The following is a 16,895-nucleotide window of genomic DNA, read 5'->3' as shown; positions in this document are numbered from 1 at the left end:
ATTTCAATACGCGTCACGCCCTGACTTTTCGACGTCAACACGTAAAAACATAAAAGGGAGAGAAGGGCCGGTAGAGTATGTACACTCGGCCGGACACTTCGTTAAGGACCAAAACGTTCTTCGCCTACTAAACAGTTTCGAGGAACTGGACGGATGACCGACCATACCAGATGCGAGACCACTCGCGCGGAGATAACCGATAGCGGGCAAGGAAGGAGTTGCGGGAGTTTTTGGGCTCGGCTGTGTAGTTGACAAAATCGTGACTAGCGTGGCTAAGATCATTACCGTCTTCCGAAGAGGGTCTCTTTGAGTCTTTGTTTGCCTAAGAGCTTGGGATATAGAGAAGGACTTGGGCGCCTTTAGGGGTTTGAAACTAGCGATTAGAAGCTCCCTTCTAAATTACAGTGCAGAAGCGAATTGTTGCGCGTCACAATCCAATCGACATTTTCAGACACAACTCCCTGTCATTTTTAAAATACCTGACCTTTCGTGGGTTTCCAGGTATTATACCAGCCCCTGCTATAATTAAAGAAAATTAAACGAGAAATCGCCTTATACTTGTGAATTAACTTTTACCTTAATAAAATGAAATTTCTTTAAAACCAATCTGAATTTGGATATATAATATTTTGAACTAACTATAGAGAGCTTTCATTCGTATGAATAATACGTCATATCAGAAGTATGAGAGAGAAGTGTACCACAAAGTGGGGTAATTGTAACCTGATTCTTTCCATTAGCATCCCTTAACATTAGGAGCAAGCTTATACTAAACCGAATCACATACGCGATAAATAGTTTCCGTATCATTACTTATTTACAAAAGTTTATAAGAACTTATATGAACTTTTGTTATTTACCAAAGCGCGCTTGTGGATTTTTGTCCCACGTCAAGACAATCAAGGTTTGTGGGTTGATTGCTGAGGAATTAGCAAATAGTTATAGAATTCACCCTAGCGATGCCCATCTGAAGTTTGATGAGCAGGAGAGCAAACTTTAAGGGTGAGCCTGGGAAGAATCACCTTACATAACTAAAGTATTAAGAGGATACAGAGTGTCATCCTTCTTCTATTATCCCCTTCTGGTCATACCCTCGTAAGTCTTACCACCGTTTGGGCAGCCATATTGGTGGATTTCAGCTTTCCTACTGCATTCAATCCATCAATATGGCCGTGTAAATTATCTCACGTATCCTAGCCCCCCCCCCAAACCGATAGCTCTCTATAGACCTTTTCACAGGTAGAGCGAGGGTAAAAAGGGGGTAAAATTCTCGAGAGGTGAGCATGCGCAGAAAGAATGTTTGTTGCCAGTCGTATTTATGTACCCATTGCTTTTACCTTACTAGTTTATTTTTATAAAACAGTGTTGTACTAATGCAAGGTTCGTAAAATAATTCTTCGCATTATAGGGCGATGTCCGCCGATGAAGCGATGATCCCATACGGTCGCCGAGGCTTAGTGAGTTTTAACCAATTATTATTGCACCGTTTCCGTTAGAACTTTAACACTGTTTATTTCTTAACGTGGTTTTAATTTTACTCTCTCGGTTTAAATACTAGGCATTTTATTTTATTATTAAATCACAAAATATTCTAAAACACGTCCATCGTAGTTTATTTTACACGTTAACTCCATAGAAGCGTAAAACTCATGGCGCCAAACATTACAACTGCTCATGCGCGGCCATAAGTGTGAAAAGGCTAATAGACATATATTTTTAAGGGAGATGACCTCTATCATAAGTTTATAATGCCTCTTGAACTTGAGAGAGCCATCAAGCTTAAAATAAAATCTGTAATATTTAGAGAGAATTTTCGAAAAAAAATAATTCGGATTTCAAAGAGGGTGAGACAAATAAATAAAACAAAATAGTGAAATGTGGACATAAGAAATCCTTTGATGTAACGAAGCGAAATGTTTGACTTTGACGTGTAGAATCGCGAATAGAAAGAAAAGAGAGGGATGTACGCCGAGGGGGGGAGGATCAAATGTAACTAACCGTATCGGAAAACGTCAGTTATCCCACGTCATTTCACGATCGATTCAATAAATTAAGAGAATATCCTCTTTCTCCGAGCATAGATATCATAAATGTTGATTCCCCCGCTTAGCTATATACGGCGCACATAAGTTTATCATGCCTATAAGTACACAAATATGGGTTACAACTGGGCATCTTCTGCAGGCTACTGTGACGTCAGAACTCGTATAGCGCTAAGATCCGAAGAGAGAAAATTTTGAAATTTCTGTCGCGGTGCAGCCACCAAGCGGTCGAGACGATTACTAAATGGGTCACATGAAAAAAAATCATCCAATGGAATAAAGGAGATTTTTACGTTTCGTATAGGTAGGCATTGGGGGGGGGGGAACGAATTTTACTTAAGCAACCCCAAATCCCTCACTCTCTCGTGAGATAGAGGCGGTTTCAGTCCTGAAACATTCTAAAAGGGATTGAAGAAACGCTGGGCTAGGCGGTACAATTTTGTATTGAAGTTGAGGTGATAAATGATACGGAGAGAGTATAGGGTTTCATTAAAGGGAGCCAGACAAACACTATTGCCATAGGAGTAGCAGCCATTTCTCTACTTAGAGGCATGATAAACTTATGACGGCGGCATATAGTTGTTGACAATAAAGCTCTACATCCCAGTTCAATCTCGTTCGAAAACAAAGGGTAATTTGAGGCGCATGAATACACAGTGTTAAATTTCGTAAGAAAGAAAGTAGTGTCGATAAAGAACGAGTGTCCGTCAGTATATGCGTTCCATCGTTTTAAGGAAAAGGGTAAAGACTCGAGCTTATCGCACAATCTCTAGGGGATTATAATGTCGTAGAACAAGGGGAGACAACTCTATTCCGTTGGTAATCAATTTGAACCACATACCACGTACCCTATGACTACTAGGTTGTACTAGTGATCCCTTACCGTAAGGCTTAATCAAAGGCATAAATTAATATCGGAAGTTCATATGTTAAAGTGTACCGTTTTGCAGGCTTCCACGGAACAGAAGTAGACCTTTTTAGGCCTACTTTTAAATACCGTGACCTATAGCTCAACCTTGAACTATTATGTTTGACGTATCACAATCTCGTATTGTAAACACTATTTGGAGTGCGGGTTTTCAAAATACTCTCTCTCGCTCTTTTAGCTATTAGTTTACTTATGGTGTTGCGTAATTTCTGTACGGAGCGCCCCCCATTGAACTGCGTTTACCAGACTCCTATTCTGTCAGAAATAAGTGAGACGGACTACTATAATCCCGGGCGGGTTCCTAAAGAGCTTGTTTAAACATGGGAACCCCAAAAGAGCCGTACAATTTCGGGGAATATTTCATCAAAGTGAGCCCCAAACTCGGAGCCCAGTCACGAAGATTGCCCGCCTCTACATCTTCCATATACTTTGATTATCAATTTGCTTAAAAGATGACGTGGGATCAAGAAGTGATATCTAGTTTATAAGGGAGAAGGTATAAATTCGCCACATTTCCAGCTTTATCTCCAGTCCAAGCGTAGGTCCGGAGTTAGTCCCCGCCTGTAAATTACAACCAGCATCTCATTCGTTCTTGAAAACTCGCGTCAGCGCGACGCGAATGACGAAAATTACGTGTTTTCCAACTGAGGAGAGGCGAAATAGCCCGGCCTCCTTTTACGTCCTCTCTTGTATTTTGAAAGGGGGACTGGGACTATGGCGCGCGAATACTTAGGCATCTTATACCTTCACCCTAATAAACTAGATATCACTTCTTGGTGGGATTAAGAGTTCTCTCTCTTTCTCAAGGAATTAGATCTCTACGCTAATACAGATAAAGTCTTTGCGTTGAACTTTTTCTTTTTATCACTTCAAACTGATTCGAATTAGGCCTAAAGGGAAATTTATAATTGATTTCAAAGACTAGATATAAGCAAAAGCTCATATATTAAAACATGAAGTGTACTTCGTTGACAGTTCCCAGCTTTTGGCTGTAAAAGCCATGTCAAATGAGAAGTACACGACCCTTCTATCAACACCTACAGGAACCAAGAGCTTTTTTGAGGTCTAAGGGTTAAACTTCATTCCGAAACTTGGTCTACTTTGACCCCAGTGTCGCAGGGGTTCGAAAACGATTTTTTTTAAGTTGATAAGATATGTTCCATAAGTATGACACTCCCTAATGCTAGAGACTTCCTGAGAATAGGGACTTGGCAATTTGTACTTAACTCCGCCCCAGCGAAATTATGGTTTTTTTAACAGAATGAAAGCTATATAAGCCCCTCCTCCTTGTAAGTTTTTTAGCACTAGTGGAAGGTAGCCTGACGTTGCATGACGTAGTATTGCCAAGTCCCTATTCAGTTTAAACTTCATTCCGAAACTTGGTCTACTTTGACCCCAGTGTCGCAGGGGTTCGAAAACGATTTTTTTTTAAATTAATATTACCATAAGTTTATAAGATATGTTCCATAAGTATGACACTCCCTAATGCTAGAGACTTCCTGAGAGCGTGAGAATTGACAACACGCGGTTTTGCAGTCTATCTTTCTATTTAGTCTGTACTAAGCCTTTGACAACGCCTCACCAGGCGTGGCTTTACGAGCATCTATGACGTTTCAATTACGTCACTTTTAGGTGACAAACTTATGGAACACATCTTATAAACTTATACTACTACTGTAGCTCTGGTAGTTGGTAGGCCCAAGTATTTGCAACCTTTCGAAAGATGACAGTTCTAGCTGTCATATCCTCGAATGGTTTTCCGTTAGTGTTTAAATCACCCGAGGTCTGACTCTCTAAGGTCTGGTTGATGTAGACCAACCAGATCATATAGAGCTTCGCGCTAGAATTTTAAGGGCCTAACACGATTGGGTTCATTAACAGTACAAGATATACGCGAAGCCATATATTCCTTAAAGGAAAATTCCATGATAGATATTTTTTGGTCTTAAAACATTATTTTAAACTTAAAATAGAAGGATCTAATGATTTTTTGCCTGAGAGAGTGTTAATTAATTAATTATCAGCTTTTAATTATCAAAACAGAAGGCTACCATTTTTTGGTAGTCAGCGGGGTCGCTTTCTATTCGTTAATGTCTAAGCCAATGAGATGCTATAAATTTCGTCATCTGCTTTGCTTCTAATTTCCGGTTTCCTGCCAATTTTGTTAACTGCAATAATGTCTCAATGTATGATAGAAGGGTGTAATGTTTATTCTAAAGCGAAGAGATTTAGTTGTTTCAGAATTCCGAATGTAGAAACCAATTTAGAAATGGCAAAAACGTGGATTAAATTCGCAAAAACACCGGTTAGAGAGGGATTCGAAACCCTTCTAAAGTCCTTAGAATCTAAGCCTTTGTCAGAAAGACGGCTCCTTATCGGCAAATTTAGTAATTCTGCTCGGGTATGCCAGTTACATTTTCCTCCAGAATGTTTAAATGTTGTTGTTCGCCATGGCACAAACTTGTCAAAAGAAATAGTGACACTTAAACCATTTTCTATTCCCACAATAAACCTCCCAAATCTGAGAGAAGAGGTGAGCATTGAAAGTAATATAGAGGTAAGAAGAAAACTTTATAGACGGTATAGACACTGCCTCTTTTATTAACGTTTTGTATTAGTTGCCAGCTGTTGAATCAACTATTATTACGGAACTTAAAGTAAAGACAAAGGAAATTGGTACTCAAACTGATATTTCTAAGTCTGATTGTGCTACTGAAACATGTACGGAAGCAGAAATTAAGCTGGACATGTTAGCTGCATTTGAAGAGACCATTGTTGCAGTGTCGAAAGATCACTCATATTTTGCCAACAATTCTAATTTCGAAACTTTATCAACACCGAAAAAGAGCACGTACAAAACAATTCTTTTTCGTCACAGTAAATCCCAGCCAGTTTCACCAATTGTAAATTTGAAAGACATAGATTCATCACCAGCATCCATAAGTTCAACTATTGAGGAAACGCCTACAAAATCTGCTAATACTTCAATTTATGAGCCTAGCCCGCAGAGTTCGACATCTAACTATTCACCTCCTCCAAAACATATTTCCGAGAAAATAGTTGAGGAAAAAAAATTTATTGTTTTTGAGAGCCAGTTAAACCAGCTTCTATCAAGACTGCGGTGTGATGAACCCGACTGTGAAAGTGTTATCGATGTATCTGAAGATTTCAAATCTGAAAGTTGTGGAACTCTATTAACTGTCACCATGACCTGTATTAGTGGTCACAAATTTATGTGGCGCTCACAACCTATGTTAGGAAGAATGCCAGCAGGCAATTTGCTGTTGGCATCAAGTATTTTGCTCTCTGGGGCCACTTTTCAACGGATTAATTCAATTTTTCAATTTATGGGATTAAGCGGAATTCAGAAGTCAACTTTCTACAACATTCAGAAAAACTATGTGATTCCAGAAATTCGGGTTGCATGGAAAAATGAACAAAATGATATTATGCAGAAATTGAAAAGTTCTAGCCAAGTTACCATTTCCGCTGACGGGCGTTATGATTCACCAGGACATTCGGCAAAATATTGTGGGTACACTTTCCTGGATCAAGAGACAGACAAATGTGTCCATTTTGAGCTTGTAAACAAAAGTGAGGTTCAATACAAGTCCAGTAATATGGAATTGGAAGGATTGAAAAGGTGTCTGACAAAAATGGAGAAATGTGGTCTTTGTGTGTTTAGAATCACAACTGATCGACACATTCAGATTCGAGCCTTTTTAAGGGATAGTTATCCCAATATTGACCATCAATTCGACGTATGGCATTTTGCTAAGAGTGTGGCCAAAAAAATTTCTGCCATTAGTAAAAAAAAAGACAATAAGGATCTTGAACCTTGGGTGAGATCTCTTAGCCGCCACGTTTGGTTCGCTGCTGAAAATTGCGATGGAAACCCAGATGTTTTACTTGAAATGTGGAAATCTGTTATTTATCATGTCACTAATGTCCATTCATTTCCAAGTTTTACCCTCCACAAACATTGCATCCACGATCCTATTCCAGCAGAAGCAGAAAGGAGAAAAAAATGGCTTAAACCTGACACCTTCCCTTATGACGCTTTAAATGACTTCATTAACAAGAAGAGTATTTTACGAGATTTAAAACAAATTTGCGCATTTTCTCATACTTCCAAGTTGGAATCCTATCACAGCCTACTGCTAAAATATTGTCCAAAACAACAAGAATTTGACCAAGATGTCATGGAAGCTCGCACAATGTTAGCAGCTCTTGACCATAATTTTAATATAGACCGAAAATTTAATTTTGAAAAAGAAAAAGACTCAACAACCCGAGACAGAAATAAAGAAGATTTTGAATTTTTCTTTTCCAAAGCTACTTGTGAATGGCATGCTAGGCCTCAAAAAGAGCCAAAAACGTATGAATTTATATATGAAATTATCAAAAATATCATAAAACGAAAACTAAGCGATGAAGATGAAATTCCACTTGCAAATTTAATGAAAAGCTACCGTAAAAGAGCTAATATAGCTCCAATTCCGCGGCCTGACAAAAAAAAATTGATTGAAGCAGCCAAAAGAAGAAGGTTATTTTAAATTGTGCATTTAATATGATAAAATTCTCATCACAATAAACAAAATGTTAGATATTTCAAAATATTATGTAAATTATTGACAAAGTTTTTAATATTTATACTTTAATTCTAAATAAAAAATAGTTTGCTACGACTTAGCTTTGAAATTAGATCTGTTTTGACTAAATTATTTGTAACAGACATGTTTATTACGGCACGCCAAAAGAGACATAATTCAGCTTTAAAATTTAAATATAAATAATTTAAGATTTATAAAAAATACATTAATTAATAAATCAAAATTTATTTATATAGAATTATTTTAGTAATCCTGAATTATTTTTTAAATGTTGAACTTTATAAAACTTGAATTACTTTTTAAATTTTGAATTTTATAAAACCCGAAATATTTTATAAAACTTGATTTATTTTTTGTAATCCTGAAATGTTTTTACAAATTTTGAATTATTTTATATAATAAAACCTGATTTAATTTTAGAGATCCTGAATAATATTTAAAAGTTAAAGCTGTATTATATATATTTTCTCGTGCCATAATTTACTACTTCTAATTTAGGAACAAATCTCACAGCACTTTGTTAAGGTGTTGTACCTGTTTATCACAACTAATTTAATTTCACTCTGCTAATAACAAGTTACTATGACTAATTTAGGAACTAAATAATTGTCACTTAATATCCAAGTTACTATGACTAATTTAGGAACATAATATTTATCACTTAATACCCAAGTTACTATAACTAATTTAGGAGCATAATAATTATTACTTAATAAGTTAATATCCAAGTTACTGTGACTTATTTAGGAACATAAAAATTATCACTTGATATCCGATCTATTTACATGTTATATCATGCCTTTGAACGTTACCGAGGCCAGCTGCCAGTTTATCATCACTAGTTTTAGTTTGCATTAGGTCTAAATCTTTCTATTTCCATTCCTGCTGTGTAACTTGTGTACTCATTAGCATCATCCTCTGGAAAATGTTTCCGTATGTCAAGTAAAGTGCAAAATGGTACTGCTTTACGATTTCCTCTACCTAATTTCTGATAAATTAGATGGGAGTATGTGCGGTATGCTGTATAGCGATATGTTCTACAATAAAACATCACTATAGTTAACCTAATATATTCATAATTATTTATTTAATTTGTGCATCTACCTGTTTGAAAAATCTACGGGTGGTGGTCGTCTGCGAGAATGAAGGTAACTTCTATATGTAGCTTTTAAAGCTCTCTTTCGTTGACACATAGATTTGAAATCAACGTCTTCAGTTACACAACAAGCAGGGCCCGTTGGATCATCAGTATCATTCAAAAAATTAACAACCTCCTCAACTTGTCTACAGCAAATTACTCCACCCCTGAGGTCCTTCCAGTTTGTATACTTTTTCAATTCTTGGACTACCTCTTCATTGCTACCGAGGCCTAACCAATCAGGGACACATTTTCCGCAATAACAGTTGTTCTTAAGCTGCTCTAAGTTTAAATTATATTCGGCATTGTTTATTACATCATTTTCTTCTTGGATTTCTATGTTTCTCAGTTCTTCATCAGTAAATTCAGGTTCAACCTCAAAAGGGTTAATGCGCCGCGCCATAAGCCTGGGTTGCCTAACGATTATAGCAGACTAACTTTTAGTGGGGACTCTTATTGGTCCGTTGCTACGGAAGCTAAACCAATGAAATGATGCGCCACTAGAAATATCGAGGCAATCCTATTCGTTCAGAAAATTTAAAATTTGAGAAATGGCGCTGACCAAATCCATGAAGTGACAAACTAATTTGCTTATATTTAATAATTAAAAAGGAAAATAGTTAATTTCGCGCTTGTATTATATTTATAGAAGTATAAGGAATATTTTAAGACCAAGAAATATTTATCATGGATTTTTCCTTTAAGTTACTTCCGATGGATTTAAAATTATTTAAAAGTTTACATAAAATCAAGCTTACCTCATTGTTTAACTGATGATTGAACAATGGCAAATGCGGCGCCGCTTTCCGTTTGACCTTGTCACCTTTCCTTTCCTAGCACTTGAACTATTTCCCGCCAAATTGGTTACTTTTATAAGGGAGGGAATTGAAATGCGTTGTAAAATATCCATATGGGAAAAAAAGATTGGGTGGGAATTGATTTTTTTGGGCTAGTTGTAAAACATGACATTTTTAAACTATTATAAAATAAAATTAAGCGGTAGATTTTGAACTTTTCTTGCAAGGAGCATTTGTCAGAGGAGCTCAAATTCAAACTATCCAACCTAAGCCATGGATGAAGGATGCGCGTGAAAAACATTCGACGTGAACAGGATGTGCAACTCCCTATACTAAAAAGTAGACAACTCCATACTAGCGCCGCCTGGCTACCAGCGCTGTAAACCCTCGCGGGAAAAATAAAAAATACTGGACATAAGAAAAAAACCCACTGTTTTGCTTCTAGCAGACGACGCTAAGGAAAAAAATCAACGGTAGCGCGTGTTTTTTTCTTATGTCGAGTATTTTTTAATTTTTCACGCGAGGGTTTCCAGCGCTGGTAACCAGGCGGCGCTAGTATCGATTTGTCTACTTTTTAGTATAGGGAGCTGCACATCCTGTAGAGCGTTGAATGTTTTTCACGCGCATCATTTATCCATGCCTAAGCAACGTAACTTCAGCCTCCACATACTAACAAAGAGAATATAAGGGAGGAGTGGAACCTCCCCCGCTCCACAAGGCTAAATTACATTGTTGCCCCTAAATTATACTAGTGGTACGAGGGAGTTTCGGGCTCAGTCGCGCCACCTACGATACCGTTAAATGTCTCAAACGGAAATGCCTCGGTACTGCGCATTGAAGATGCGCGGTAGAAAAGAGCAACAAGATTTTCCCCTCTTTCCACTCCTCCCTTATATTCTCTTTGATACTAACTCGACTATTGCTCCTTGTTGGGACGCAACCCCATCTAGCGACAATGACCTTAAAAATCCTAAGATGAATTAAAGGAAACTCAAACCTATTTTATTCAAAAATGTTTATTACGTGAAATTTTACTACATTTTCATAATTGAACAATTACGGAAAGAATTTAAATATTTTAATATTCAGTTTTTCTTATAATTATAATTATAATTGATATTTGAATTATTTTTTTAAATTTTGTACCACCACAAAAAGAGTACATTTAAGATATACAACCAGGAGATTTTTAAAATTTTGATAAAAAAAAACAACTTAAATCATTCTTTTGTTTAATAATTTTTTATTCCATTAAGTCAACTCGAAATTAATTAAATAAAAATGTAAATTATCAAAGTTTTAAGTCCAATTAATTATTGGTTATCCTTTTTTTTTAAATCTGTAAAAAATATAATTAAACGTTAAAATTCAATTTTTATTAATAAAAAAATAAATAAATTCAATTTATAAAAAAATCTTTTACGTTATCAATATCTTCTTCACCGCTAACTTCATCAAATTCAATAATGTTATCATCCACTTCTTCATCTCCGAATGTGACAGTGTCATTGATTTTAGCTGAAAAAAAAAGGAATTAAATTAGTTTATTTAAATTAAATAATTTAAATAGTATTTAACATTACCATATTCTGGAAGTTCGCCATAGGATTTGAGATTTCTAGCTTCATCTGGGTTGTACTTTAAAATAACATCAGCTTTCGCGTCTTGATAATCACGTAACCCTACCAGAATTATGTCTCCTTGGTTAATCCATACCTGTTGTTAATTAAGGATTAGTTAATGACTGATTAATTAATTATTATATTCCAAAAACTAACTTTTTTCCGGAGTTTCCCTCTTATGTGACATAATCTTTTCATTCCATCAAAACAAACAGCTTCTAACCGTCCATTTCCAAGCATTTTAATAACTTGAGCGTATTCTATATATATCGTTAATTTTTAGACTAATTTTGTTCAACATATTTGTGAAATTAACAACATTTTATTAATTATTACCTTGACCATCTTCTTTGAAGACCAATTCTCTCTTTTCAGTTTCATTTTCATTCTTTCCTCTCCTACGATTTTTACCTCCCTTTCCTGAAACATTTGGGGTCAATTATGAATTAAAATAATCTAATATTTGTCAAATTAACGCGAGGATTCCAGGATGGGTGACTTAACAAGTAGGGCAAAGGGTTCTTATGAAAAACAGTACTAGAAAACGAGGTTTATGGGAAACATCACGGCCAAGGCTTAACAGAAATTAAATATGTTATTTATTTCGTAATTACCCTTATTCTTCGGCATTTTCTGGAATTATACTTTCCGCGATAAAACTCTGAATCTTCTAGAAGTATTAAAATCGAAATTAAATACAAATTTAATCTGAAAACGTTTTCGAAATAATTACATACTTCACTCGTCGTTACCGTATACAACTGAGCGTGAAACACAAAGAATTTCAATACAATAATTCAATTTAACTGTACAGCGCTGTGAAAGGCTCAGAAGGCCCATTACGTCATTGCATTTATATTCCAACATCCGGCAGATGTCAGAATAAGCTTATTTTTGGGTACGGTTTGCGTGCCACCTACAAATGGCACGCGGAAATAAATTGCGTTCACGGTGTGACCGCTGCCTACGTTAATCAAGGCCTGCTCGCGGTATTTTCGAAGGGGGCGACTTTTAAAAAACGTGAGGGAACACCTATAGTGTGTTACCACGAACTTTGTAGTCACGTCACATGCTCTTATCTCTTACCTTATTTTCAGGCGACCATATTGGCAGTCGCGAGACGTCGTCAGCTTGGGCAATACAAATTCGGGACCCAATATTGACGTCACAGTTTTAACCCCCAAGGTTCGTGGTAGCACACTATTAATTTGAGAACGATAAGGGCGGTAATTTCAAGGGGCATCCATAAATATATTAATTCTTAAAATTAGCTGATCCTCATTGTTTTCTAAAGTATTTAAAATTAAAGAAATCATAAAAATTGGAATTTTAAAATCCTTATTTCTTAATAAGGATTTTAAAATTCCAATTTTTATGATTTCTTTAATTTTAAATACTTTAGAAAACAATGAGGATCAGCTAATTTTAAGAATTAATATATTTATGGATGCCCCTTGAAATTCTAAAACATAAAAATGCGGTTAATTCTCTTTTATTTCTATAAAATCAATTATCAAATTGCGTCGTGGAGCTCGTGATCGAGTGGGCTATAACCAGGCGCGCAAAAATGAACATTTCAAATTCCTTATGTCCAGCTCGCAACGCTTTAGGGTAATAGAATTTGGCAACTTAAATTGCCAAACGAAAAATAAAAATTCGGCGCCGCGCACAGGCCTTGATTAATAGAATTTGGCAACTTAAATTGCCAAACGAAAAATAAAAATTCGGCGCCGCGCACAGGCCTTGATTAATAGAATTTGGCGACTTAAATTGCCAAACGAAAAATAAAAAATCGGCGCCGCGCACAGGCCTTGATTAACGTAGACAGTATTGTGACCTATGACCCTTACCCTTATTCTCTCAAATTAGTGAGCTAAGCCTTTACTTGTCAAGTTGACATTTGTTTGTACATTTCTATATTAGAAGATTGGATAATGCTAATTGTTTGAGGCCATAATTATCGTAATGAGTCTAATTTTGAACTCAACTGGTTACGGAACCATTTCCCAAATCAACAATTACCTTTTCTTGAGCGCAGCTCGAGCTTTAACTCTGGATGGTTTAAGAGCCCGTGGAATTTCATTGATAGTCAATGTCACCCTAGAATTGCCCAACGATTTTGAAAGTGAATTTGAATATTTAACTATAAAAGTAAGATAATTTAACTTAGTCCGGCTCCTTGAGAAGCGCGAGTGTTGTCTGTTGTGGATTGTTATGGTCTGTTATGTTTGAGGGTAACACTAGAGAAGGTGGTGGTGGTGAGGATAGTTTTACGCACATTGTATTTAATGAACCTTTGCTTTATACATTAAATAACGTCATTAAATTACCTCAATATAGATTGATGATAACCCTACAGTCGATATTTCGAGATACTTTGATTTGACAGCTGATAAAATACAGAAAGTTCGTAAAAATGGAGGTAAAGTTTTGGTTCATTGCATTGCCGGAGCTAGCAGATCAGCGTCTTTATGCTTGGGTAATTAATCAATTCTTATTAATGAAAATAAATTAATTATGAAGGAGACACGTGTTAAATAAAAAAAAATTACAGCTTATCTTATGAAATACGAGAACATGAAACTAAAAGAAGCCTTCACTTTCTTAAAATCCCGCCGACCTATTGTTCATCCTAACAGTGGATTTTTCAAACAGTTAATTGATTATGAAAAATCCATTTATGGTGAAAACACGATAAAAATGGTTGAATTAAGCAGTGCAGGTTCGGACGTTATGATACCGGATGTTTACATGCAAGATTACAAGGGTTTTGTTTGGCTCAAAAGTTTGCCTCATGTTGTGAAAAAAGGTGTTTAGATCTCATTTTCAGTCTTTTAAAATTTTTCCTCACTCTCAACTTTTCAAATTTTAAAATAAATAAGCATAATATGCATTATTTAGTATAGATCTGAAATATTATATATGCATCTTGTGTGCCGATTTATTATTTTAATAAAATTTTATCAAGTTTGAGAATATTGCGTAATTTATTACATAATCGCTGCATTTGGATGAAGTTATTAAGCTAACCCGGTTTCCTCTTTAAATATTGAAACCGGTTATTCTGATAGTCGTTTCTGAACGCGCGAAAAATATATCGTTGGAATGGAAACTCGGTCGCGTTCTACAGCGCAAAAGTAAGGATTGAGCGTTGCCTACGTTAATCAAGGCCTGTGCGCGGCGCCGATTTTTATTTTTATTTTGGCAATTTAAGTTGCCAAATTCTCCCACCTGAGGCGCTATTAGCTGGACCTGAGGCGCTAATAGCAGGACCTAAATAATTTGAAATGTTCATTTTCTCGCGCTTAGAATTTTAAATACTCATTTTCGCGCGCGTTTCGGTCCAGCTATCAATGAAATCTCGCGCTAAAATAGGCAGAAAATAAGAAGTCGGCTTTCTTAAAAGTAACCCCCTTCGAAGCCATCGCGCACAGGCCTTGATTAACGTAGGCAACGGATTGAGACGGGATGTTTCCATTCCTTCAACAATTTCTACTGTATGGGCGCGTCTCTCTAGTCACGTGGTCCGTCTGCGGGAGGAAAGATACTGCGCGCGAGCTTACTAGCCTCTGGCGCTGGCGGGATGTCTAGTCACGTGATACATCTACTGTAGAAGTATAAACAGGCGTAAATATGCTGTGCAAGTGCTCTCTAGTATTCTTCGGTTTGTTCGCATTATCGGCGTCGACGGATTACGAGTACCATCATCGTCCGGATTATCAGCAGCAGTACTATTATCCCATCATGAAAGCCGTAGCAGTTTTGGTTGGCGAGACCGTTAAGGGAGTTATTCATTTAACTCAAGATGTAAGTAATTTTTCACTAAGCCTAAAATTAGTCATTATGTAACCCTTTCTCTAAGAAATTAATTTGGGTCGTAAAAAACGAGTTTTTCAACTTTTTCCGTGATAAGCTTGGCTAGGTTTTTTCACTTGTACCCTCGGACTTTAGAAATCCATCGGCTTTGGGGGGAGAAAGGGGGGAACAAGGAAGAAGCCGGTTCGTCCGCCTTCCCTTAAAATTTATTTTCACGAATTTCAAAATTGCGTAATCGGTGTTTGCAAAGACCGGGAAATTAATGGCGTTTTTATAATATTAATTATGTACATTTACATATCTTTAGGGCCCTAACAGCCCTGTTTCCCTAACTGGATCAATTTCTGGTTTGACACAAGGTCCACATGGATTCCATATTCATGAATTTGGCGATAATACCAATGGTATTTAATATTTTTAAATTAAGTTTCCCTGTTTTAAGTGTTTTGCAACAATTGCGGATCTAGGATTTCATAATTTCTTTTTAATTTTAAATGAAGGTTGCATCAGCGCTGGGCCCCACTTCAATCCTCAGGGTAAAACTCATGGAGCTCCTGAAGATGAGATTCGGTAAATAGGTTATTATATTGTAATAATCAAGGTCACAAAAGATTGAAGACTTTAGTTTAATCTTATCAAAGCAAAGAGGCACCCCCATGATTTTTGGCATTCTAAGTTATCTTTCTACAAAGACTATTAAAGTCAAGGACAAGCCATTGCCAATACTCTATTAAAATTTTATGGTTTTCCATAGTCATGCTGGGGATTTGGGGAACATAATTGCTGGTCCTGATGGAGTGGCGCAAATTAACATTGCTGATAGTTTGATTTCATTGACTGGACCACATAACGTTGTTGGACGTTCCATTGTTGTAAGAACATAAAACTGGGAATAGCATTTACCATTGCCTCCTTTATCTATCAAGGCCCGTGCATGGCATTTTTAAAGTACATATTTATCACTGCCGTTTCCCATTCTCAAAAATGAAGTACAGTTTAGCTCGCCATTTTTTTCCTGAGCTGTTATTGATTATTGCGTCTAAATTCCCACAAAGTGACATCAATTCTCTAATTCAGCCATCCCTGTCAAAAAGCGCGAAATCCAAATTACACGGAAATCTTCTGATAAACAGCGCCATCTAGGTTAAAAGTTAGAAAATCCTATAAAACATATTCCCCCTAAAAATAGCACCATGCACGGGCCTTGATAGACTGAGGAGGCAATGCATTTGCACCAAATCGCAACGCCATTTTATGGCGGACGGATTCCCATACTAATTTGTTTTGCTCTTAGGTTCACGCTGATGTCGATGACTTAGGTAAAACATCTCACGAACTCAGCAAAACTACCGGAAACGCAGGAGGACGTTTGGCTTGCGGAGTTATTGGACTAGCGCCCTGAATATTTCAAAACAGACTATAATTTCCTTTACTCTCCAAATGTTTAAATTTTCTCAGCAGTTAAAAGAAAATACATATATAATTTACTCTATTAATAAATTTTGGTTAAACCGTTGTATCCTATCCTTATTATCATATTATTGAATAAAAAAAGCAGATTCTTATTTTGAAGTAAATATTTTACACAATTTAATTATTATTCATCAAGTAACATCTTAAAAAGATATTATCCTAAATTATTTTTACTGACAAATTGTAATTAATTTCAAATAAACAGAGGGGGGGGGGGAGGGAAAATAACGAAATCAAAACTTTGCTAGATTGCGGGTCACTCTCATATATATATTACAAGAACGGGAAAGATAAAAAATAAAGCGTAGGATTATAATAAACTCAATAATTCTAGAAAACGCGTGTACATATTTTTACTTTGAAATTCTCGTCTAAAAGGGGGGACAGAGTAACCTCGACTCTACAGCGAGTAAAGATTCTTACCTGCACCGCAGACACACAAAAAAGCACGAGCTGATCTTTGTTG

General features: G+C 36.3%; 5 protein-coding genes across 8 annotated transcripts in view; 3 read left to right on the top strand and 2 right to left on the bottom strand.

Annotated features, from left to right (window-relative positions):
* Positions 1-11,986, bottom strand: part of eIF1A (eukaryotic translation initiation factor 1A) — a 221,199-nt gene extending 209,213 nt beyond the window's left edge. Inside the window, exons 1-7 of one of the 3 annotated variants that reach the window (XM_089842590.1) lie at positions 11,893-11,986; positions 11,755-11,810; positions 11,477-11,560; positions 11,297-11,400; positions 11,102-11,234; positions 10,942-11,036; positions 10,519-10,857 (exon numbers count right to left, since the gene is read on the bottom strand). In XM_089842590.1, the coding sequence (XP_089698716.1) occupies positions 10,852-10,857; positions 10,942-11,036; positions 11,102-11,234; positions 11,297-11,400; positions 11,477-11,560; positions 11,755-11,770 (438 nt within the window). In that variant the 5' untranslated portion in view covers positions 11,771-11,810; positions 11,893-11,986 and the 3' untranslated portion in view covers positions 10,519-10,851. Of the gene's footprint in view, positions 1-10,518; positions 10,858-10,941; positions 11,037-11,101; positions 11,235-11,296; positions 11,401-11,476; positions 11,561-11,754; positions 11,811-11,877 lie in introns of those variants that run through there. The other 2 variants (XM_089842589.1, XM_089842591.1) reach the window with 2 other exon arrangements.
* On the top strand, positions 4,881-7,671 carry LOC149661152 (uncharacterized). Its single transcript, XM_089842547.1, has 2 exons — positions 4,881-5,527; positions 5,589-7,671. The coding sequence occupies exons 1-2, from the start codon at positions 5,147-5,149 to the stop codon at positions 7,524-7,526; spliced, it is 2,319 nt and encodes a 772-aa protein (XP_089698673.1). The 5' UTR covers positions 4,881-5,146; the 3' UTR covers positions 7,527-7,671.
* Positions 7,518-9,425, bottom strand: LOC149661151 (uncharacterized). 2 transcript variants are annotated; one of them, XM_089842549.1, is made up of 3 exons: positions 8,688-9,425; positions 8,565-8,620; positions 7,518-8,501 (listed from the first exon to the last, which is right to left on the bottom strand). In XM_089842549.1, exons 1-3 carry the CDS (start codon positions 9,122-9,124, stop codon positions 8,428-8,430), a joined length of 567 nt encoding a protein of 188 aa, XP_089698675.1. In that variant the 5' UTR covers positions 9,125-9,425; the 3' UTR covers positions 7,518-8,427. The 2 variants fall into 2 exon arrangements, with proteins under 2 accessions (XP_089698675.1, XP_089698674.1); XM_089842548.1 differs by having other exon boundaries at positions 7,518-8,620.
* Positions 11,987-12,886: 900 nt separating the features above from the next.
* LOC149661149 (dual specificity protein phosphatase 14-like) lies at positions 12,887-14,116 on the top strand. Its single transcript, XM_089842585.1, has 3 exons — positions 12,887-13,291; positions 13,481-13,619; positions 13,695-14,116. Exons 1-3 carry the CDS (start codon positions 13,106-13,108, stop codon positions 13,955-13,957), a joined length of 588 nt encoding a protein of 195 aa, XP_089698711.1. The 5' UTR covers positions 12,887-13,105; the 3' UTR covers positions 13,958-14,116.
* A 640-nt stretch (positions 14,117-14,756) lies between these two features.
* Sod1 (Superoxide dismutase 1) lies at positions 14,757-16,533 on the top strand. The gene is made up of 5 exons (XM_089842586.1): positions 14,757-14,947; positions 15,264-15,360; positions 15,457-15,526; positions 15,711-15,828; positions 16,251-16,533. The coding sequence occupies exons 1-5, from the start codon at positions 14,774-14,776 to the stop codon at positions 16,356-16,358; spliced, it is 567 nt and encodes a 188-aa protein (XP_089698712.1). The 5' UTR covers positions 14,757-14,773; the 3' UTR covers positions 16,359-16,533.
* The last annotated feature ends 362 nt before the right edge of the window (positions 16,534-16,895 follow it).

This window comes from Phalangium opilio, unplaced genomic scaffold (assembly GCF_054372755.1).
Source record: "Phalangium opilio isolate 3A_F unplaced genomic scaffold, DU_Popi_V2 ptg000070l_1, whole genome shotgun sequence".
Taxonomy (NCBI): domain Eukaryota; kingdom Metazoa; phylum Arthropoda; class Arachnida; order Opiliones; family Phalangiidae; genus Phalangium; species Phalangium opilio.
This window is presented reverse-complemented; position numbering and strand designations above follow the sequence as displayed.

What these genes read in the sequence shown, in the direction of transcription:
- LOC149661152 (XM_089842547.1), top strand. Translation starts at nt 5,147, where the DNA reads ATGTCTCAATGTATGATAGAAGGGTGTAATGTTTATTCTAAAGCGAAG. An exon ending in GCATTGAAAGTAATATAGAG is followed by an intron (nt 5,528 to 5,588) that starts GTAAGAAGAAAA and finishes GTTTTGTATTAG; the next exon opens with TTGCCAGCTGTTGAATCAAC.
- LOC149661151 (XM_089842548.1), bottom strand. Translation starts at nt 9,124, where the DNA reads ATGGCGCGGCGCATTAACCCTTTTGAGGTTGAACCTGAATTTACTGAT. An exon ending in CCCGTAGATTTTTCAAACAG is followed by an intron (nt 8,621 to 8,687) that starts GTAGATGCACAA and finishes GTTTTATTGTAG; the next exon opens with AACATATCGCTATACAGCAT.
- Sod1 (XM_089842586.1), top strand. Translation starts at nt 14,774, where the DNA reads ATGCTGTGCAAGTGCTCTCTAGTATTCTTCGGTTTGTTCGCATTATCG. An exon ending in ATTTGGCGATAATACCAATG is followed by an intron (nt 15,361 to 15,456) that starts GTATTTAATATT and finishes TTTTAAATGAAG; the next exon opens with GTTGCATCAGCGCTGGGCCC. An exon ending in GCTCCTGAAGATGAGATTCG is followed by an intron (nt 15,527 to 15,710) that starts GTAAATAGGTTA and finishes GGTTTTCCATAG; the next exon opens with TCATGCTGGGGATTTGGGGA.
- LOC149661149 (XM_089842585.1), top strand. Translation starts at nt 13,106, where the DNA reads ATGAGTCTAATTTTGAACTCAACTGGTTACGGAACCATTTCCCAAATC. An exon ending in TTGAATATTTAACTATAAAA is followed by an intron (nt 13,292 to 13,480) that starts GTAAGATAATTT and finishes ACCTCAATATAG; the next exon opens with ATTGATGATAACCCTACAGT. An exon ending in ATCAGCGTCTTTATGCTTGG is followed by an intron (nt 13,620 to 13,694) that starts GTAATTAATCAA and finishes AAAAAATTACAG; the next exon opens with CTTATCTTATGAAATACGAG.